The sequence below is a fragment of the Oncorhynchus nerka genome, linkage group LG11 (assembly GCF_034236695.1).
Source record: "Oncorhynchus nerka isolate Pitt River linkage group LG11, Oner_Uvic_2.0, whole genome shotgun sequence".
Classification (NCBI taxonomy): domain Eukaryota; kingdom Metazoa; phylum Chordata; class Actinopteri; order Salmoniformes; family Salmonidae; genus Oncorhynchus; species Oncorhynchus nerka.
The window spans coordinates 9,312,638-9,336,416 of NC_088406.1; the positions used below are offsets into that span (position 1 = coordinate 9,312,638).

Here is a 23,779-nt window from a genome sequence, read left to right on the forward strand (position 1 = left end):
AGACATTTATAGAATAAATCACGCCTAGTTTGATGTTCCTGTGACAAAACGGTGAATTAGTTATTGATTTCTTCATCTTTAAATGGCTTTTGGCGAATGTCCGATTGTGTAAATATAAACTTTACCTTGGTTATAAAATATTAGTTGGTTGGTTGTCAATCCTAAAACGGTATTCAACTGAAGTAACAGTGTAATGAACGTTGTAATCACTCTGATAGACTACATACAGTACTTTGTCTGTTGGATACATCTAAACAATTATGTTCCATACTCACACGTGAATGAAAGCATCAATCTGGAGCAACAATACACGAAATCAATGATCCCGATTTATCCAAGTAGTGAAATCACCGCTGGCAGTGAAAAAAAAAGAAACTATCAGAAACGTTCCTATCCTGTGCAATAAAAACAATATTGGTGTATAACCAACGAGGTGAACAGCGTTATGCCACAGTACAAGTCTGTCATTGTTCCTGCCTCACTGACGTGACCGTGGGAGGCACATGGCTGCACATTTAACGTTTATCTCACGAGGCTACCGGGGGTATCGTTTACCCCATCAGACGTCACTAATAACTAGGTAGCTAGGTAGACGTTTTTTTTGCATTTATACAAATGGAAAATTGAGCTACGAAATGGCCATATGGTTAGTCCTACAATATCCCAGAATTTTATTCATGAAGTTACACTAGTAAAATAACAGAATGTTGTATGAAATGTTTGTTTTGCTAAATATACATTTTTTTTTGTTGTTAAAAAGTGACATCGAAGAAGTGTAATAAATACCCATAAACAAGATAACTTTTTATTTGAAATGAATAACTCTTCACAGTCTTATTACATATAATTTCACAGCTAAGCCTAAATGTCATTTTAATATCTTAAATAAAAAACTGATCATCTCATTGTTAATGTTAAGACAGTATATAAGGCAGGCAACTTTTCTTTTTATACTAAACATAAAGTACTGTTGACATAATCAATATAAAAACTAGTACAACAAGAGGCACATTCTTTACAGTACAAAACAGTTGCACTCCTTTAGGAAATTCCCAGGAATAATGCAAATGCATGGTACTCAGTCTTCCATTGAGGTTAGAATCCATTTGCAACAGTGCAACAGAGATGAAATGTGTAGGACACGATACGAAATTTAAAAAATAACCTCCAATATACAGGTTTACTTGCATCATAAACACCTCTAAAATGATTAATGGTTCATAACCCTTGTTTTAAAAACAGTTAAATAATTGTGATTAAAAATGAACTATTGCAATTTTGCTATGTTTATGACTGACACTGAGACATAACTGTTGCCCCAGCACGACAAGTCTAAATCAGGGTCCAAGATGGTGGAGCCTCACGTACAGTTTCCCCACATCAGCATCACCGCAGGAACCTCTGCAAGAAACACAAGGCACAAAATGTCTCCCATCATCACTTTTCACAAACAGGACAACAATGAATATGACAATCAGCACGGCAAACTACAAAAACAGATATGTGTAGAGGTACCAGAGGACCCAAAACAAAGGCCTTATTTAGTGAAGGAGAATGCATGCTGGGTAATTAAAGGGGGCTGTAGATCATGTTTCTAGTGTTGTGTGTTTAGATTTCCTCAACAACACCAAACATTGTCTGAAGAAGACAAAGCCATTCTTGTGTTGGGAGCACAAGGGTTCTGTCCACAATGTCAACCTATTCCCTATATAGTGCACAACGTTTGACCAGAGCTCTATGGGCCCTGACCAAAATAAGTGCACTATGTAGGGAATAGGGTGTAATTTGGGATGGACACCATTCTATGGAGCTGTGGGAGATAAGAGAGGGAATGTTCGCATAATGTATCTTGCCATCTCTGTGAAAATGTACTTTCCAGGATGGATTCAAGAGACAAAATAGAAGCAGTTAGCATTTAGACATACAAATAGCTAATTGAAAAACAATAGCTGGGATTCTTTCGAGATAATCATTTAAATTGTATTAATAAAAAAAAAATAGAACAGTCGACAACATAAACTACGTATGATAGAAAAAACACCTTATTCAGCCAACAAGCTGCAGTTCACTACACTCCCATTAACATCTGTTAACCATGTGACCAATAACATCTACTAACCATGTGACCAATAACATCTACTAACCATGTGACCAATAACATCTACTAACCATGTGACCACTAACATCTGTTAACCATGTGACCAATAACATCTACTAACCATGTGACCAATAACATCTACTAACCATGTGACCAATAACATCTACTAACCATGTGACCATTAACATCTGCTAACCATGTGACCATTAACATCTACTAACCATGTGACCATTAACATCTGCTAACCATGTGACCATTAACATCTACTAACCATGTGACCAGTAACATCTGCTAACCATGTGACCAGTAACATCTGCTAACCATGTGACCATTAACATCTACTAACCATGTGACCAATAACATCTACTAACCATGTGACCAATAACATCTACTAACCATGTGACCATTAACATCTACTAACCATGTGACCAGTAACATCTGCTAACCATGTGACCAGTAACATCTGCTAACCATGTGACCATTAACATCTACTAACCATGTGACCAATAACATCTACTAACCATGTGACCAATAACATCTACTAACCATGTGACCAATAACATCTGCTAACCATGTGACCAATAACATCTGCTGAATATGTGACCAATAACATCTGCTAACCATGTGACCAATAACATCTGCTGAATATGTGACCAATAACATCTGTTAACCATGTGTATGTGACCAATAACATCTGCTAACCATGTGACCAATAACATCTGTTAACCATGTGTATGTGACCAATAACATCTACTAACCATGTGACCAATAACATCTGCTAACCATGTGACCAGTAACATCTGCTAACCATGTGTATGTGACCAATAACATCTGCTAACCATGTGACCAGTAACATCTGCTAACCATGTGTATGTGACCAATAACATCTGCTAGCCATGTGACCAATAACATCTGCTAACCATGTGACCAATAACATCTGCTAGCCAATAACATCTGCTAGCCATGTGACCAATAACATCTGCTAGCCATGTGACCAATAACATCTGCTAACCATGTGTATGTGACCAGTAACATCTACTAACCATGTGTATGTGACCAATAACATCTGCTAGCCATGTGACCAATAACATCTGCTAACCATGTGACCAATAACATCTGCTAACCATGTGTATGTGACCAATAACATCTGCTAACCATGTGACCAATAACATCTGCTAACCATGTGTATGTGACCAATAACATCTGCTAACCATGTGTATGTGACCAATAACATCTGCTCAGCATGTGTATGTGACCAATAACATCTACTAACCATGTGACCAATAACATCTACTAACCATGTGACCATTAACATCTACTAACCATGTGACCATTAACATCTACTAACCATGTGACCAATAACATCTACTAACCATGTGACCATTAACATCTACTAACCATGTGACCAATAACATCTACTAACCATGTGACCATTAACATCTACTAACCATGTGACCATTAACATCTACTAACCAACATCTACTAACCATGTGACCATTAACATCTGCTAACCATGTGACCATTAACATCTGCTAACCATGTGTATGTGACCAATAACATCTGCTAACCATGTGTATGTGACCAATAACATCTGCTAACCATGTGTATGTGACCAATAACATCTGCTAACCATGTGTATGTGACCAATAACATCTGCTAACCATGTGTATGTGACCAATAACATCTGCTCACCATGTGTATGTGACCAATAACATCTGCTAACCATGTGACCAATAACATCTGCTAACCATGTGACCAATAACATCTGCTAACCATGTGACCAATAACATCTGCTAACCATGTGTATGTGACCAATAACATCTGCTAACCATGTGTATGTGACCAATAACATCTGCTAACCATGTGTATGTGACCAATAACATCTGCTAACCATGTGTATGTGACCAATAACATCTGCTAACCATGTGTATGTGACCAATAACATCTGCTCACCATGTGTATGTGACCAATAACATCTGCTCACCACGTGTATGTGACCAATAACATCTGCTCACCATGTGACCAATAACATCTGCTAACCATGTGTATGTGACCAATAACATCTGCTAACCATGTGTATGTGACCAATAACATCTACTAACCATGTGTATGTGACCAATAACATCTACTAACCATGTGTATGTGACCAATAACATCTGCTCACCATGTGACCAATAACATCTGCTAACCATGTGTATGTGACCAATAACATCTGTTAACCACGTGTATGTGACCAATAACATCTGTTAACCATGTGTATGTGACCAGTAACATCTGATTTGAGTATGAGTCCGTTAGTGGGACACACAACAAACTTCTTTGTCAGCATCCTAAATGGCACTCGTTTTTAATCAGTGGTTTAGAGAGCCAATGGCACCCTATTCCCTATGTAGTGCACTACGTTTGACTAGAACCTGGTCAAAAGTAGTGCACTAAATAGGGAATAGTGTGCCATTTGTGATGGACCCTATATCTCCTCTCTCTTCCTTGGATCACCGGTCACTGAGAGGTTGTCGTTATTTAAACCAGTCAGGACCGAGACGCTCCAGTCCCTCCCTCTGCCCTCACACAGGCCACTATGGTATTTAAGTAGGAGGGGCTGTAGTGACCGGCCGAGCTAAGACAGGGATCTATTGTGGGTATCTCAACTGTTTCGTAGTATCCACTTATGGGATATGTCCAGAATGGCACCCTATTCCCTATGGCACCCTATTCCCCTTTTGACCAGGGTCTAGTCAAACGTAGTGCACTACATAGGGAATAGAGTGCCATTGGCTCTCTAAATCATTGATTAAAAACTAGAGCAGGAAGGCCTATTAGCAAACTCAGTCTGAACCCCCCCTGAAAAATAAGGGAACAACAGTTACCAGGATATATATTTTGAAATCTGAGTTTATAGTTTGGGGCGGCAGGTAGGCTAGTGCTTAGAGCGTTGGACTAGTAACCCGAGAGGTTGCTGGATCGAATCCCTGAGCTGACAAAGTAAAAAATCTGTCATTCTGCCCCTGAACAAGGCAGTTGTTCCCTGGTAGGCCGTCATTGTAAATAAGAATCTGTTCTTAACTGACTTGCCTAGTTAAATTAATAATTTGTTAAGTGTTGCAGAATCTTGCACCCTCAATTTTACATCTCCCAACACTTTTGAGATATTTTGATCAACTAAAACCTTGTGATTGGAGGCTTCTTGACCACATGTACATGGCACCTTGGGGATATGGTCTAATTACCATTGAAAAACGTTTTGGAAATGTGTTTTAATTCATGTTGTTATCCCCTCGGACAAAATGCACATCTTGTTTGACATATTATTTCAATTAAATATCTGACCTGTACTATAGTCTATCTGACCTGTACTATAGTCTATCTGACCTGTACTATAGTCTATCTATCTGACCTGTACTATGGTCTATCTGACCTGTACTATAGTCTATCTGACCTGTACTATAGTCTATCTATCTGACCTGTACTCTAGTCTATCTGACCTGTACTATAGTCTATCTATCTGACCTGTACTATAGTCTATCTGACCTGTACTATGGTCTATCTATCTGACCTGTACTATAGTCTATCTGACCTGTACTATAGTCTATCTGACCTGTACTATAGTCTATCTGACCTGTACTATAGTCTATCTGACCTGTACTATGGTCTATCTATCTGACCTGTACTATAGTCTATCTGACCTGTACTATGGTCTATCTGACCTGTACTATAGTCTATCTGACCTGTACTACAGTCTATCTGACCTGTACTATAGTCTATCTGACCTGTACTATAGTCTATCTGACCTGTACTATAGTCTATCTGACCTGTACTATAGTCTATCTGACCTGTACTATAGTCTATCTGACCTGTACTATAGTCTATCTATCTGACCTGTACTATAGTCTATCTGACCTGTACTATGGTCTATCTGACCTGTACTATGGTCTATCTGACCTGTACTATAGTCTATCTGACCTGTACTATAGTCTATCTGACCTGTACTATGGTCTATCTGACCTGTACTATAGTCTATCTGACCTGTACTATAGTCTATCTGACCTGTACTATAGTCTATCTATCTGACCTGTACTATAGTCTATCTATCTGACCTGTACTATAGTCTATCTGACCTGTACTATGGTCTATCTGACCTGTACTCTAGTCTATCTGACCTGTACTATAGTCTATCTGACCTGTACTATAGTCTATCTATCTGACCTGTACTATAGTCTATCTGACCTGTACTATAGTCTATCTGACCTGTAGTATAGTCTATCTATCTGACCTGTAGTATAGTCTATCTGACCTGTACTATAGTATATCTGACCTGTACTATGGTCTATCTGACCTGTACTCTAGTCTATCTGACCTGTACTATAGTCTATCTGACCTGTACTATAGTCTATCTATCTGACCTGTACTATAGTCTATCTGACCTGTACTATAGTCTATCTGACCTGTAGTATAGTCTATCTATCTGACCTGTACTATAGTCTATCTGACCTGTAGTATAGTCTATCTGACCTGTACTATGGTCTATCTGACCTGTACTCTAGTCTATCTGACCTGTACTATAGTCTATCTATCTGACCTGTAGTATAGTCTATCTGACCTGTACTATAGTCTATCTGACCTGTACTATAGTCTATCTATCTGACCTGTACTATAGTCTATCTATCTGACCTGTACTATAGTCTATCTGACCTGTACTATAGTCTATCTATCTGACCTGTAGTATAGTCTATCTGACCTGTAGTATAGTCTATCTGACCTGTACTATGGTCTATCTGACCTGTACTCTAGTCTATCTGACCTGTACTATAGTCTATCTGACCTGTACTATAGTCTATCTATCTGACCTGTAGTATAGTCTATCTGACCTGTACTATAGTCTATCTGACCTGTACTATAGTCTATCTATCTGACCTGTACTATAGTCTATCTATCTGACCTGTACTATAGTCTATCTGACCTGTACTATAGTCTATCTATCTGACCTGTACTATAGTCTATCTATCTGACCTGTACTATAGTCTATCTGACCTGTACTATAGTCTATCTGACCTGTACTATAGTCTATCTGACCTGTACTATAGTCTATCTGACCTGTACTATAGTCTATCTGACCTGTACTATAGTCTATCTATCTGACCTGTACTATGGTCTATCTGACCTGTACTATAGTCTATCTGACCTGTACTATAGTCTATCTGACCTGTACTATAGTCTATCTATCTGACCTGTACTATAGTCTATCTATCTGACCTGTACTATAGTCTATCTGACCTGTACTATAGTCTATCTGACCTGTACTATAGTCTATCTATCTGACCTGTACTATAGTCTATCTATCTGACCTGTACTATAGTCTATCTGACCTGTACTATAGTCTATCTGACCTGTACTATAGTCTATCTGACCTGTACTATAGTCTATCTATCTGACCTGTACTATGGTCTATCTGACCTGTACTATAGTCTATCTGACCTGTACTATGGTCTATCTGACCTGTACTATAGTCTATCTGACCTGTACTATGGTCTATCTGACCTGTACTATGGTCTATCTGACCTGTACTATAGTCTATCTGACCTGTACTATAGTCTATCTATCTGACCTGTACTATAGTCTATCTGACCTGTACTATAGTCTATCTATCTGACCTGTACTATAGTCTATCTGACCTGTACTATGGTCTATCTGACCTGTACTCTAGTCTATCTGACCTGTACTATGGTCTATCTGACCTGTAGTATAGTCTATCTATCTGACCTGTACTATGGTCTATCTGACCTGTAGTATAGTCTATCTATCTGACCTGTACTATAGTCTATCTGACCTGTACTATAGTCTATCTATCTGACCTGTACTATAGTCTATCTGACCTGTACTATAGTCTATCTATCTGACCTGTACTATAGTCTATCTGACCTGTACTATAGTCTATCTGACCTGTAGTATAGTCTATCTATCTGACCTGTACTATAGTCTATCTGACCTGTACTATAGTCTATCTATCTGACCTGTACTATAGTCTATCTGACCTGTACTATAGTCTATCTGACCTGTACTATAGTCTATCTATCTGACCTGTACTATAGTCTATCTGACCTGTACTATAGTCTATCTGACCTGTACTATAGTCTATCTATCTGACCTGTACTATAGTCTATCTGACCTGTACTCTAGTCTATCTGACCTGTACTATAGTCTATCTATCTGACCTGTACTATAGTCTATCTGACCTGTACTATAGTCTATCTGACCTGTACTATAGTCTATCTGACCTGTACTATAGTCTATCTGACCTGTACTATAGTCTATCTATCTGACCTGTACTATAGTCTATCTGACCTGTACTATAGTCTATCTGACCTGTACTATAGTCTATCTGACCTGTACTATGGTCTATCTATCTGACCTGTACTATAGTCTATCTGACCTGTACTATAGTCTATCTGACCTGTACTATAGTCTATCTGACCTGTACTATAGTCTATCTGACCTGTACTATAGTCTATCTGACCTGTACTATAGTCTATCTGACCTGTACTATAGTCTATCTGACCTGTACTATGGTCTATCTGACCTGTACTATAGTCTATCTGACCTGTACTATAGTCTATCTGACCTGTACTATAGTCTATCTGACCTGTACTATAGTCTATCTGACCTGTACTATGGTCTATCTGACCTGTACTATGGTCTATCTGACCTGTACTATAGTCTATCTGACCTGTACTATAGTCTATCTGACCTGTACTATAGTCTATCTGACCTGTACTATAGTCTATCTGACCTGTACTATAGTCTATCTATCTGACCTGTACTATAGTCTATCTGACCTGTACTATAGTCTATCTGACCTGTACTATGGTCTATCTGACCTGTACTATGGTCTATCTGACCTGTACTATAGTCTATCTGACCTGTACTATAGTCTATCTGACCTGTAGTATAGTCTATCTATCTGACCTGTACTATAGTCTATCTGACCTGTACTATAGTCTATCTGACCTGTACTATAGTCTATCTGACCTGTACTATGGTCTATCTGACCTGTACTATGAAGGCAGCCATGGCAGAGAACAGGGCCAGTAGCGCCATGCGTCTGAGCCGGCGCAGGTTGACCCGCTTCAGGAGGAAGAAGCGTGCCCAGCCCAGCTTCTTAGCCGTGTGGGGCGGGTAACGCATGGCGTTGGCATCCTCCAGGTTTAGCTTCTTAATGAGACAGGCACGCAGGTGGCTGAGCTGGTCAAAGCCGTGCTGGCTGTGGTAGCGTCCCATACCACTGTTACCTTGGGGTAGGGGAGGGAGGGACGGACACACACACACACACACACACACACACACACACACACACACACGTCAGGTCAGGTACTAACAAGGGTGCCATTAAGACACACACATAACACACATATGAGTATCATATGTGTGTGTGTGTGTGTGTGTGTTGGTGTTAACTTACCCACCCCTCCGAAGGGGAGAGCACTGACAGTAAAGTGGACCAGACAGTCATTGGCCACTAGGGCCCCACTAGAAGTCTCTGCTATCACCCTCCTGATCAACTAGAGGTGGAGGGAGGGAGGAGGAGAGAGAGGGAGGGGGAGAGAGAGAGGGAGGGAGGTAGAGAGAAGTGGAGAGAGATGGAGAGAGGGGGAAAGAGAGGGAGAGAGGGGGAGAGAGAGAGGGAGGGAGGTAGAGAGAGGTGGAGAGTGATGGAGAGAGGGGGAGAGAGAGAGGGAGGGAGGTAGAGAGAGGTGGAAAGAGAGGGAGAGGGGGAGAGAGAGAGAGAGAGAGGGAGGGAGAGAGAGGTAGAGAGAGGGAGAGAGATGGAAAGAGAGGGAGAGAGGGGGAAAGAGAGGGAGAGAGGGGGAGAGAGGGTGAGAAGGGGGAGAGAGGGTGAGAAGGGGGGAGGGGGAAAGAGGTGGGGAGAGGTGGAGAGAAAGGGAAGTGGAGAGGGAGGGAGAGAGAGGGAGGTGGAGAGAGGGAGACAGAGAGGGTGGGAGATGGAGATAGAGAGGAGTAGAGAGGGATGTGGAGAGAGCGGGAGGGATGTGGAGAGAGGGAGGGATGTGGAGAGAGGGAGGGTGGAGAGAGAGGGAGGTGGAGAGAGGGAGGGAGAGAGACAGAGAGAGACAGAGGGAGAGAGAGAGAGGGAGGTGGAGAGAGGGTGGGAGGTGGAGAGAGAGGGAGACAGAGAGGGAGAGAGGAAGCGAGAGAGACAGCGAGTCAGAGGGAGAGACAGACAGACACTAACTTAGTATTTAACGTAGGTCATATTCATTCATATGGATATGTTTCATTAGTTAAAGTTGCATTAGTTTAATCTTACAGACCGTAGCTTTGATTTGACTTCTATGGTCTTTACCTTGTTGTCAGGTGAGAACACGTAGAGGGCCAGAGGCTTCTCTCTCTCATTGATGAACTGTATAGCCTCGTCCACTCCACTAACAGTGACAATGGGGAGCAGGGGACCAAAGATCTCCTCTTGCATCACCTTGGAGCCCCCTGTCACGTCCTTCAGCACCGTGGGGGCTGGACACACGCGCACATTGAGAAATAACACACACAGTGAGCAGACACAAAGGGGCAGGGGGGGAAGGGAAGGCTCGTGAATACTACAAACTTGAGAAATAACACACGCACACACACACACACAGCCTACAGGGGCCTCGTTAACGTACCTATATAGCATTGTGACTGGTCGCTGTCTCCTCCGATGGCCACAGTACTCCCCTCGAGCAGTGACATCACCCTCTGGAAGTGGCGCTGGTTAATGATGCGTCCGTAGTCCTCGAAGGACTTTGGGTCGTCCGTATAAAACTCCTAACACCAGCCCAAAGGTAAAATACACGATTGTGAATGATCATTAAAATGCAGCTATAGGGCCTAGTGAAAGTCTGCACCCTCTTTAATGTTTTTCCTTAACACACAAAGGAATGGAATTATACTTTTTTCCCCTCTATTTACCATTATTGTGGTGGCAGCATCATGTTATGGGTATGCTTGTCACCGGCAGGGACTGGGGAGTTTGTCAGGATGAAAATAGATATGAAAAGGAGCAGAGCCCAGGTAAAAAGTTTGAGGAAAACCCCACCTCAGTCTCTAGAGTTGTATTTTTCTACGGGACAACTACACAAATGTTTATGCAAAAGCAGTGTCGAGTGTTCCTGAGTGGTCTCAGTTCAGACATAAATCTGCTTAAAATAAAAATCTGAGACAAGGTTTAAATAACACTGTCCATTAAAGATCCCCAACCAAATGTACTGAACCTGAGCACTAGTATTAACTCAGGGGGTTGGATTTATCCAATTATCATATTTCAGTTTTTTTTTCTTAATTTGGAAAATGTTCTAGAATTTTATTTTACTTTGAAAATGTGGAGTAGGGTGTGTAGATTTAAATGTGGAGTAGGGTGTGTAGATTTAAACGTGGAGTAGGGTGTGTAGATTTAAATGTGGAGTAGGGTGTGTAGATTTAAATGTGGAGTAGGGTGTGCAGATTTAAATGTGGAGTAGGGTGTGTAGATTTAAACGTGGAGTAGGGTGTGTAGATTTAAACGTGGAGTAGGGTGTGTAGATTTAAACGTGGAGTAGGGTGTGTAGATTTAAACGTGGAGTAGGGTGTGTAGATTTAAACGTGGAGTAGGGTGTGTAGATTTAAACGTGGAGTAGGGTGTGTAGATTTAAATGTGGAGTAGGGTGTGTAGATTTAAATGTGGAGTAGGGTGTGTAGATTTAAATGTGGAGTAGGGTGTGTAGATTTAAATGTGGAGTAGGGTGTGTAGATTTAAATGTGGAGTAGGGTGTGTAGATTTAAATGTGGAGTAGGGTGTGTAGATTTAAACGTGGAGTAGGGTGTGTAGATTTAAATGTGGAGTAGGGTGTGTAGATTTAAACGTGGAGTAGGGTGTGTAGATATGATGGAAAACAAGTTCAAGGGGGTGTCGACTTTCTACAGGCACTGAGTGAATTGCAGCTGCTGTCAACTTCTTTAAGAACAGGGGGGTGGCAGGGAGCCTAGTGGTTAGGGCGTTGGGCCAGTAACAGAAAGGTTGCTGGATCGAATCCCTGGGCTGACGAGGTAAAAATCTGTCATCCCTGCCCCCGAACAAGGCGGTTAAACCCACTGTTTCCCTGGTATGCCATCATTGTAAATAACTGACTTGCCCAGTTAAATAAACAATTAAATAGAACTTAAGAGGAAGTGAATTACAGCTGTTGACTTCTTTAAGAACAGACGTGACATAGATCTTAGTTACCAGATAAAGGTTCTGTATGAGTCAACACCGGTTCTGAGCTAACGTACCACTCCTTGTACTCTGGGTCAGATGAAGTAGTGGAATGTTAATTACCCTACTGTATGTGTAAGCCCCATTTCTATTCAACTCATTTGTATAATACCGTGATGCATTTCCTGATCTCCTCCACCACTCTGTTCTGGATGCTGGGTTCACACAGGATGTAGTCTGGGGCGATGCACGTCTGACCACAGTTCACAAACTTCCCCCAGGTGATACGCCTGGGGAAACACAGAGGAGTAAATGGGCTTCTCATCTGAGTAAAGTAACAGCTCAAAGACCTCAAAGCTGTTCTCATCTGAGTAAAGTAACAGCTCAAAGACCTCAAAGCTGTTCTCATCTCAGTCTTTGAGCTGTTCTCATCTGAGTAAAGTATGAAATGGTCTTTGAGCTGTTCTCATCTGAGTAAAGTATGAAATGGTCTTTGAGCTGTTCTCATCTGAGTAAAGTAAGAAATGGTCTTTGAGCTGTTCTCATCTGAGTAAAGTATGAAATGGTCTTTGAGCTGTTCTCATCTGAGTAAAGTAAGAAATGGTCTTTGAGCTGTTCCCATCTGAGTAAAGTAAGAAATGGTCTTTGAGCTGTTCTCATTTGAAACAGTCCTTGAGCTGTTGCAGTGACGCTGCCCACAATATACAATTTCCAAGATTTTAGATGACCAGGGACAAAATGACACAGATTGAATAACTCTCAAGGAACATGGGGCAGTCTGCCACTGACCGGCACGCAACTCTGAGGTCGACGTCCTTATCGATGTAACAGGGGCTCTTCCCCCCCAGCTCCAGGGTCACAGGGGTGAGGTGTCGGGCTGCGGCCTCCATCACCAGTTTACCCACAGTGCTGTTCCCTGTGTAGAAGATGTGGTCGAAACGCTGACGCAGCAACTCCTGGGTCTCTGAGACACCCCCACACACTACAGGGTACAGCTCCTGGGGAGGACACACACACACACACACACAAACTTCAGTTTCCTCTCACCATGAACAGACGCCTACGACACAAGAGGGTTTGAAAGGAGAATTGAAAGGAAACACAGTGGCCTTCAGACAGGATTCACACTCCTCGACTTTCCCCACTTTTTGTTGTTACAGCCTGAATTTAAAATGGATTTGATTGGCCTACACACAACAACAACAACAACAACGCCCTACAATGTCAAAGTGGAAATATGTTTGTTCTAATTTTTTTACTGATTAATTTAAAAAAATGAAAAGCTGAAATGTTTTGAGTCAATAAGTATTCAACCCCGTTGTTTTGGCGATGCCTCAATAAGTTCAGGAGTAAAGCCTTGCTTAAAAAGGTCACGTAATATGTTGCATGGACTCACTCTGTATGCAATAGTGTTTAACATGTTTTTTGAATGACTACCTCATCTCTGTACAACACACATACAATTATCAATTAAGGTCCCTCAGTCGAGCAGTGAATTTTAAACACAGATTCAACCACAAAGACCAGGGAGGTTTTCCTGCAAAAGAAGGACACCTATTGGTAGATGGGTAAAAAAACATTTTTTTTTTTTTTTTTAAAGCAGAAATTGAATATGAACATGGTGAATTTATTAACTACACTTTGGATGGTGTATCAATACATCCAGTCTGTAACAGCATTCTTCAGAGGCAGCTGTCTATCGTTGTCTCTGATTGGGGATCATATTTAGGCAGCCTTTTCCCACCTGTTGTTTGTGGGATCTTGTTTTTGTATTGGCTTTCTTCCTGGGAAGGAGAGGAGGACCAAAATGCAGCGTGGTTATTTATAAACATCTTTAATGAAAGATGAAAACGTGAACACTATACACAATAAGAAAAAGTGGCGAAACCGAAACAGTCCTAACTGGTGCAAAACACAGAGACAGGAACAATCACCCACAAGAGACCTCAAGAATATGGCTGCCTAAATATGGTTCCCAATCAGAGACAACGATAAACACCTGCCTCTGATTGAGAACCACTCCAGGCAACCATAGACTTACCTAGAACACTCAACTGAACACAACCCCATAGACTACAAAACCCCTAGACAAAACAAGACACATAAATCACCCATTTCACACCCTGGCCTAACCAACATAATAAAGAAAACACAGATAACTAAGGCCAGGGTGTGACACAGTCACTATAAAGATACAGGCGTCCTACCTAACTCAGTTGCCGGAGAGGAAGGAAACTGCTCAGGGATTTCACCATGAGACCAATTGTAATTTTTTAAAAGTCAGAGTTTAATGGCTGTGATGGGAGAAAACTGAGGACTGATCAACAACATTGTAGTTACTCCACAATACTAACCTAATTGACAGAGTGAAAATAAGGAAGACTGTTCCAAAACATGCATCCTGTTCACAACAAGGCACTAAAGTAATACTGCAAAAAATATGGCTTTTTGTCATGAATACAAAGTGTTATGTTTGGGGCATATCCAATACAACACATTACTGAGTCCCACTCTCCATATTTTCAAGCATAGTGGTGGCTGCATCATGTCATGGTTATGCTTGTAATCGTTAAGGACTGGGGAGTTTTTCAGGATAAAAATTAAACAGAATGGAGGTAAGGACAGACAAAATCCTAGAGGAAAACCTGGTTCAGTCTGCTTTCTACCAGACTCTGGGAGATTAATTCACCTTTCAACAGGATAAAAACCTAACACACCAGGCCAAATCTACACTGGAGTTGCTTACCAAGAAGACAGTGAATGTTCCTGACTGGCCGAGTTTTGACATAAATCTTCTTGGAAATCTATGGCAAGACATGAAAACGTCTATCTAGCAATAATCAACAACCAATTGGACAGAGCCTGAAGAATTTAGAAATGAATAATGGGCAAACGTTGCACAATCCAGGTGTGGAAAGCTCTTACAGACTCACCCAGAAAGACTGTAATCACTGTTAAAGGTGCTTCTACAAAGGATTGACTCGAGGGTGGGAATACTTATGTCAATGTGATATCTGTATTTCATTGTCAATACGTTTGCAAATTATTTATTTTTTAAACAAACATGTTTGCACTTTGTCTTTATGGGGTGTTGTGTGTAGATAGTTGAGATGTTTTATTTATTTCATCCATTTTAGAATAAGGCTGTAACAACAAAATGTTTCAACAAGATATAAGTATAACTCGAGTAAAGTAAGTAAGGAGAATATATACAGGGTCAGTTCCATATTAACAATGTACAGGGATACTGAAGTGATGGAGGTAGATGTGTATAGGGGTAAGGGGACTATATACAGGGTCAGTTCCATATTAACAATGTACAGGGATACTGGAGTGATGGAGGTAGATGTGTATAGGGGTAAGGTGACTATATACAGGGTCAGTTCCATATTAACAATGTACAGGGATACTGGAGTGATGGAGGTAGATGTGTATAGGGGTAAGGGGACTATATACAGGGTCAGTTCCATATTAACAATGTACAGGGATACTGAAGTGATGGAGGTAGATATGTAGAGGGGTAAGGGGACAGGGATACTGGAGTGATGGAGGTAGATATGTATAGGGGTAAGGGGACAGGGATACTGGAGTGATGGAGGTAGATATGTATAGGGGTAAGGGGACAGGGATACTGGAGTGATGGAGGTAGATATGTATAGGGGTAAGGGGACAGGGATACTGGAGTGATGGAGGTAGATATGTATAGGGGTAAGGGGACAGGGATACTGGAGTGATGGAGGTAGATATGTAGAGGGGGAAGGTGACTATATACAGGGTTGGTACCAGTACCATATTAACAATGTACAGGGATACTGCAGTGATGGAGGTAGATACTGTATGTAGAGGGGGAAGGAGACATCAGGTTATGTGATAAACAGAGTAGCAGGAGTGTACAATATATGATGATTGTATGTGTGTGTGTGTAGAGTCAGTATAAATGCATATTATGTGTGTGTGAGCAGATGGAGTGTGTGTTTGTGTGTGTGTTGGAGTGACAGTGTGTAGGGGCCATGTGAGTGTGCGTAGAGACAGTGCAAAAAAATAAGAATAAAATTACAATGGACACCTCAGATAGTTTGTGTAGCCATTTTGTTAGCTATTTAGTTAGCAATTTAGCAGTCTTATGGCTTGGGGATAGAAGCTGTTCAGGAGCCTGTTGGTGTAAATGTAGAATAGGTCAAAGGGTTTCTGAAGGCTGTGTAAAGGAGTAAACATGCATCTGATAGGCATTAGCTCTATGTTAGCCTGCTGAGGTAAAGCCTAGGTATTAGCTCTATGCTAGCCTGCTGAGGTAAAGCCTAGGCATTAGCTCTATGTTAGCCTGCTGAGGTAAAGCCTACGCATTAGCTCTATGATAGCCTGCTGAGGTAAAGCCTAGGCATTAGCTCTATGTTAGCCTGCTGAGGTAAAGCCTAGGCATTAGCTCTATGTTAGCCTGCTGAGGTAAAGCCTAGGTATTAGCTCTATGCTAGCCTGCTGAGGTAAAGCCTAGGCATTAGCTCTATGTTAGCCTGCTGAGGTAAAGCCTAGGCATTAGCTCTATGATAGCCTGCTGAGGTAAAGCCTAGGCATTAGCTCTATGTTAGCCTGCTGAGGTAAAGCCTAGGCATTAGCTCTATGTTAGCCTGCTGAGGTAAAGCCTAGGTATTAGCTCTATGCTAGCCTGCTGAGGTAAAGCCTAGGCATTAGCTCTATGTTAGCCTGCTGAGGTAAAGCCTAGGCATTAGCTCTATGATAGCCTGCTGAGGTAAAGCCTAGGCATTAGCTCTATGTTAGCCTGCTGAGGTAAAGCCTAGGCATTAGCTCTATGTTAGCCTGCTGAGGTAAAGCCTAGGTATTAGCTCTATGCTAGCCTGCTGAGGTAAAGCCTAGGCATTAGCTCTATGCTAGCCTGCTGAGGTAAAGCCTAGGCATTAGCTCTATGATAGCCTGCTGAGGTAAAGCCTAGGCATTATCAAAGGGTTTCTGAAGGCTGTGTAAAGGAGTAAACATGCATCTGATAGGGATTTGATGCTAGTGAAGTGACCTTGTCCAGGTAGAGAGGGAGCAGTTCCTCCATGACCTTGGCTGAATGAGAGCTGACCTCTGACGGCTTAACCACAGCAGCATTACCTGAGGGAGGGAGGGATTAGGGAGGGAGGGAGAGATGGGAGGGAGAGATGGGAGGGAGAGATGGGAGGGAGGGAGGGAGGGATGAGATGGGAGGGATGGATGAGGGATGGATGGATGAGGGAGGGATGAGGGAGGGATGGATGAGGGAGGGATGGATGATGGAGGGATGGATGAGGGAGGGATGGAGGGATGAGAGGGATGGAAGGATGGGGGGATGGATGAGGGAGGGATGGAGGGATGAGGGAGGGATGGAGGGATGCAGAAGAGAGGTGGTATTAGACAGTGAATGTGTAATCATAACAGCGTTATGTGTGGATGTATGTGTTATGCACTATAGCCCGTTACCACATATATGTGATTGAATATGATCTGCTGTTGGCTTGTGTGGATGTATGTGTTATGCAACATGGCTGACTTGAGACATTGTTAACAGTTTCAGGGCCATGGTCCTTTCTCGTGATGGAAACATACAGAATAACATAAAAACGGACACATACAGAACGTAGTGTAGGGAACAAACTGTCTTTTGTTAGATAACAGGAGCCAGGTGTGAGATAACTGTATCGAACATGGGCGCATAGATATTCTACACAACTACAACGACTGACCGCTGAAGCGCCAAGGAGGCTGGGACCAGCTCGGGCGCCAACAATCAACGATAGGCTGGGTGAGTTTAAACCACGCCCAGTCTCTACTCTGACAGGCCGGCTCGGAAGCAGGAACTACTTCTGTCAGTATATTATAATATCTTTGTCAGGAACAAGTCAATTCTCTGTTTTGCCTTGCGAGGTGTGACAGAGAGCCCGTATATACGAAAATTGCATTTACCACTTATTGCTTAGCTAATAAAAAATACATAGCATACAATCGGTGACTCAGTGTCATACTTATCCTGATACCAGATTCGATTGACGCAACCCTAACAGTTACAAGACTGTGTTAGCTCAATGTTAGCCTGCTGAGGTAAAGCCTAGGCATTAGCTCTATGCTAGCCTTCTGAGATAAAGCCTAGGCATTAGCTCTATGTTAGCCTGCTGAGGTAAAGCCTAGGCATTAGCTCTATGTTAGCCTGCTGAGGTAAAGCCTAGGCATTAGCTCTATGCTAGCCTGCTGAGATAAAGCCTAGGCATTAGCTCTATGTTAGCCTGCTGAGGTAAAGCCTAGGCATTAGCTCTATGCTAGCCTGCTGAGGTAAAGCCTAGGCATTAGCTCTATGATAGCCTGCTGAAGTAAAGCCTAGGCATTAGCTCTATGTTAGCCTGCTGAAGTAAAGCCTAGGCATTAGCTCTATGTTAGCCTGCTGAGGTAAAGCCTAGGCATTAGCTCTATGTTAACCTGCTGAAGTAAAGCCTAGGCATTAGCTCTATGTTATCCTGGTGAGGTAAAGCCTAGGCATTAGCTCTATGTTATCCTGGTGAGGTAAAGCCTAGGCATTAGCTCTATGTTAGCCTGCTGAGGTAAAGCCTAGGCATTAGCTCTATGTTAACCTGCTGAAGTAAAGCCTAGGCATTAGCTCTATGTTATCCTGGTGAGGTAAAGCCTAGGGATTAGCTTCATGCTAGCCTGCTGAGGTAAAGCCTAGGCATTAGCTCGGGGAGCTAACACAAGTTTCCAAGTCTCAGGCAAGGTTATTCATCACGTGAGCATTGTTTACACACAAAACCACCTCCATTACGTTTTCTACTACAGTACCTGCAGCAATAGCCGCGACCAGGGGCTGAAGGGTCACTGCCCAGGGATAGTTCCAGGCCCCGATGATGAGGACCACTCCCAGAGGCTCTGGCTGGATGTATACCTGTGACAAGACGTAGACTATGTTTTTAATCCATGATCCCCCATCCTTCATATGTTCTGTAGGGGTGGCATGTAGCCTAGTGGTTAGACAGTTGGGCCAGAAAGCTTTCTGGATCGAATCCATGAGCTGCCCCTGAACAAGGTAAAGCCTAGGAACCCACTGTTCCTAGGCCGTCATTATAAATAAGAATTTGTTCTTAACTGACTTGCCTAGTCAAATAAAGGTTAATTTTTTTTAAATTTAAACGTTCTAAGTTGTATTTTATGTCCTGTAATGAGATTACAGGACATAAAAATACATTTAGGTAGAAACAGACAATGAGGTCCGATGGGTCCTGGTCACAAGTAGTGCACAATATAGGGAATAGGCTGCCATTTGGGACCCTCCAATGTTTATCTTGTCTTACCTCGTCTAAGATGGTGAGGAGGCTCTTCTCTACAGGCCGAGGGGCAGCCCATTCTGCTAGCCTCTCCACAGCCACGTCGATCTCCCCTTCCAGACCCAGGGTCTCAAACAACTCTGTGCTGTGTTCAGTCTGCAGCAGGTCAAGGACACACCATTACACCAATCAGTCAGTCAGACAGTCATATTTATATAGCCATTTTTACAAAAACATTGTCACAGAGTGCTCTACAGTAGGTTAACACATAGTTATAAGTGGGTTATAATTAGATGTCCAGACTACATATTAACTTATTCTAAAAACTACTTATAAACCATTTTACAACCCCCTTAAAGGATACCTTTATGTAAATTGTCAAATTAAACTCTCAAACGGTAACCTATTCCCTTTATAGTGTGCTACTTTTGACCAGGACCCAGGGCTCTAAAGTAGTGCACTATAAAGGGACTAGGGTGTAATTTGGGACGCTACTCCAACGCTCACCTTGTTAAGGTCCTTCTTGACAGCGTCTGCAATGTCCTTGCGTCTCTCTGTGATGAAACGGTGCAGGTTCTTAAGCTGGTGAACTCTGAACTTCAGGGGTTTCGACATACCGGTCTGGAAGGCCCTCCTTGCCCTCTCTACCACCAGCTGTTCCCGAGACATTCTACTACCGTACTGGGTCAAGGACTGGTAGAACAGGGACACTAAGGAAATGCATTATTGGGTTAGTAGCTAACGTTACATGTTGTGTGCTACCGAGGTACAGTGTGTGTGTGTCTGTGTGTGTGTTATCAACACGGAGATAAGGATGCCTCTCTTATATTTCTACTCGTACATAACTATAGGGTAGGAATGTCAAAGTGTATTCATTAAAGCCAGTAGCCTAATAGGAGGAATCAACAATAATGCAAAAGTCTATGTCTATGTGGTAGTAATACACACTATTATAAGGCAAGGATCTTTACCAGGATATTGCTGTAGGCACTCGATTCCAAAACAACGCCTAGCATTAAGAGACTGTATAATCCTGGAGTTTTGCCATTCAAATAAAGGGGCTGAGCTACTAGCCAACGTTAGCTAAATGGCTAACAGCTAAAACAACAACAACAACAACATTGAATTACAGAACCGTTCATATTCGAAGGCAACTAAAATGGCAAACCCAGATTTTCATAGCAATACCTTGTAAGTCAGCAGAGAAATCTGGTATATTTTTGAACGAACGTTTGCACTTCAGTTGACCCCAATAGTGCAACACTGTAGCATCTCACCTCAGTACATTGGCTTTCGTCCTGTTATCCGACAAAAATTATAACAGTAACACCACGTCATCGGAGGGGGAAGGGCCACCACAACGAACACCATGGCGGTTGGTTAAGCAATATGTCAATCCAACTCGAGAAGCAAGGTTTGTCAAATGACAAGTGTAGATCGTTTGACTCTTGCCCATTTGGGAAGTAGGCGCCGCCTATTTGATGGTGCCCACAGATGATAGAACAAAGAGACAGATTTTTTACCGGATGTATAAATCTGTAGCATCCGGTTGGAATTTTCATTCCCAAATATGGTGAGGGGAGGAAGCTCAGTCAGAGAATAAGAGGCGAAGAGAGAGGTTTCACTCTCGCCAAAATCTGTCCAAAATAAACCCAATTCGTTTCTACAGTAGCTGTGCGTAGGTAACATCATCGAGGAAGACAAGGCAGAAAAGAATAACCTATACAACCTAGGTGTTGTGATAATTGGGTTGTTTGCTCTATAACCTGTTAGTTCATAAACCTTGCCACCGTGATATATAGGCCTAGACAATAAGACACTGTGGCAGAATAAATTCAACCACACCTTTGTTTAATCACAAAACCAGAGAGCAACAACTGTCTGTTGATGTCCACAAAGCATATTCCATGTAACAAACAATGTTGTGATGTTACCTGCCTACATATAGACTTGAAATCATTGGTCACTTTAATAAATGGAACACTAGTCACTTTAATAATGTTTACATATCTTGCATTACTCATCTCATATGTATATACTATATTTTAAAGCATCTACTACATCTTGCCTATGCTGCTCTGTCATTGCTCATCTATTTATTTATATATTCTTATTCCATTCCTTTACTTAGATGTGTGTGTATTAGGTATTTGTTGTGGAATTATTAGATAATACTTGTTAGATATTTTTTCTGACAATGACACTGTCGGAACTAGAAGCATAAAGTGTTTTGCCACACTCACAATATAATCTGCTAACGATGTGTATGTGAACAATACAATTTGATTTGATTTGATTTACATGACCTACAGCATTGTCTGGCAAATTCATGTTTCTGACATTTTCGGACTACAAAACAACTATTGATTTAGAACCACAGAGAGTTACCCGCAAGAGGCAAAGAAAACAGGAGCTGCCTCCACTATTCCAGCACCATTTCAATGAAAACATTTCAACATCTTCAAATCACCTCTGCTTAGTCTAAAACAGTGACAACTAAAGATACCAAAAACTATTTCGTACATAAGCTAGATATGATATGGCTGTCCATGATTTCTGATTTGTGTGTGTGTGTGTGTGTGTGTGTGTAGAAAAGTAGAAAAAACATGACTCACCCTACTTGTAGAGAAACGCCAATGTCATCCTCCTCTCGTTCATGTTGACGAAGCGGTCTATGACTCTGTCATACAGTACACCCTTTCAGTTTAGTTGTTCTTGGCTACCTTGCTAAAGCGCTTGCTCGCTAGCCTAGCTTCCTTTCATGGGCAACGATGAGCCAACTAGTTAAGATTAGCGTACTACATCTAACTACATATTGAACTTCCATCCTCTCAGGCCAGAGGCACAACAATTTATGAATTTATGCTTAGATCAGATTTGCCGTTTTAATCATTGGCCAGTGCGGAGAATTAAGTAAAACCACAAGTCCAAATCTCTATCTCCATACATGGCAAATTTAGGGAAGGGTACATTTTAGCTAGCTGAATAGCCACCGGAGGACAACGACACAACGAGATACAACAATTCAAGTTTTTTCTGACAATGACATTTTGCTTTTGATGTGATTGGTCTGAAGCCAAATCCAAACCTTTTTTTGGACCATTCACATTCGAGCTCACTCAGTTTAAATCAACGCTGATTTGCAATTATTTTATCCTTTTTTTATTTTTTATCAAGGGAGACCAAATGCTCACTGGCTTCGCTAGCGTTCAATGGGATTATTTTGAACCTAAGCTTGTCGCATGCATTCCAGGCTTTGGGACAACGACTCCCGTTGTTAAAGCGGAGATATGAGCATCTCGTCATTATACAGTGCATTTAATTAATTATTCAGACCCCTTCACTTTTTACACATTTTGTTACGTTACAGCCTTATTCTAAAATGGATTACATCGTTTTTTTCTCTCTCATCAATCTACACACAATACCCCATAATGACAATGACATAATTGTAGGAAATTTGTGATAAATTCACAACATTTTCTCTCTGTCCCCATGGGAAAATGTGTAGAATTGCCAAAAAGTTACTTTAAAAACGTAGAGGCTACTTCTGTCAAGAGGGGTGCAAAAAATGAATAAAAAATAGCACGTGAAGGGGGGGGGGGGGTACCAAATCTCGCTTAGGGCCCAAAATGCTATAGCTGTACATGCTATACACTCGCAAACTGAAAGCATATGTACAATTTATTGGTTAAGAGAGAGGACTCAAATATCACCTTCATTTGTAGCTTTATCATTGCTGCAAAGTTGGTTCCAGTTTCAGTCACTTCTTTGGCCACGTTCGCGTGGGTCTAACAAAAACACCTTAATGACTGGTTGACATATGGAATTGTTTTAAGATGGTGGGTTGACATATGGAATTGTTTTAAGATGGTCACACCAAGGATAATTTAGTTATTTGATTTAGAATTTTAGGACCCCAGGAAATCACAGATTTCCTGCAATTATGTCATTGTCATTATGGGGTATTGTGATGTCATTATGGGGTATTGTGATGTCATTATGGGGTATTGTGTGTAGATTGATGAGAGGAAAAAAATATTTAATCCATTTTAGAATTGTGACCCCTTTAAGGACTAATTCTTTTTTTAATAAAAATATTTAATGAAACATTTTCACCCATATTTCACCTTTTCATAGAGATCATATTAATGTGTAGTCCTAACTGTTCGGACG

The 23,779-nt window shown here is 41.6% G+C and overlaps 1 protein-coding gene across 2 annotated transcripts; it reads right to left on the reverse strand.

The window, feature by feature from the left end:
* Positions 1 to 791: 791 nt before the first annotated feature.
* Positions 792 to 23,030, reverse strand: LOC115124881 (aldehyde dehydrogenase family 3 member A2-like). 2 transcript variants are annotated; one of them, XM_065024197.1, is made up of 12 exons: positions 20,881 to 23,030; positions 20,111 to 20,313; positions 19,631 to 19,759; positions 19,122 to 19,224; positions 17,344 to 17,429; positions 13,107 to 13,315; positions 12,490 to 12,607; positions 10,771 to 10,912; positions 10,455 to 10,621; positions 9,552 to 9,651; positions 9,143 to 9,381; positions 792 to 1,401 (listed from the first exon to the last, which is right to left on the reverse strand). In XM_065024197.1, exons 2-12 carry the CDS (start codon positions 20,270 to 20,272, stop codon positions 1,387 to 1,389), a joined length of 1,470 nt encoding a protein of 489 aa, XP_064880269.1. In that variant the 5' UTR covers positions 20,273 to 20,313; positions 20,881 to 23,030; the 3' UTR covers positions 792 to 1,386. The 2 variants fall into 2 exon arrangements, with proteins under 2 accessions (XP_064880269.1, XP_064880268.1); XM_065024196.1 differs by having other exon boundaries at positions 20,792 to 23,030.
* Between the last annotated feature and the right edge of the window lie 749 nt (positions 23,031 to 23,779).

What these genes read in the sequence shown, in the direction of transcription:
- LOC115124881 (XM_065024197.1), bottom strand. Translation starts at nt 20,272, where the DNA reads ATGTCTCGGGAACAGCTGGTGGTAGAGAGGGCAAGGAGGGCCTTCCAG. An exon ending in TCAAGAAGGACCTTAACAAG is followed by an intron (nt 19,760 to 20,110) that starts GTGAGCGTTGGA and finishes GACCTGCTGCAG; the next exon opens with ACTGAACACAGCACAGAGTT. An exon ending in GACCTCAGAGTTGCGTGCCG is followed by an intron (nt 12,608 to 13,106) that starts GTCAGTGGCAGA and finishes GTGTTTCCCCAG; the next exon opens with GCGTATCACCTGGGGGAAGT.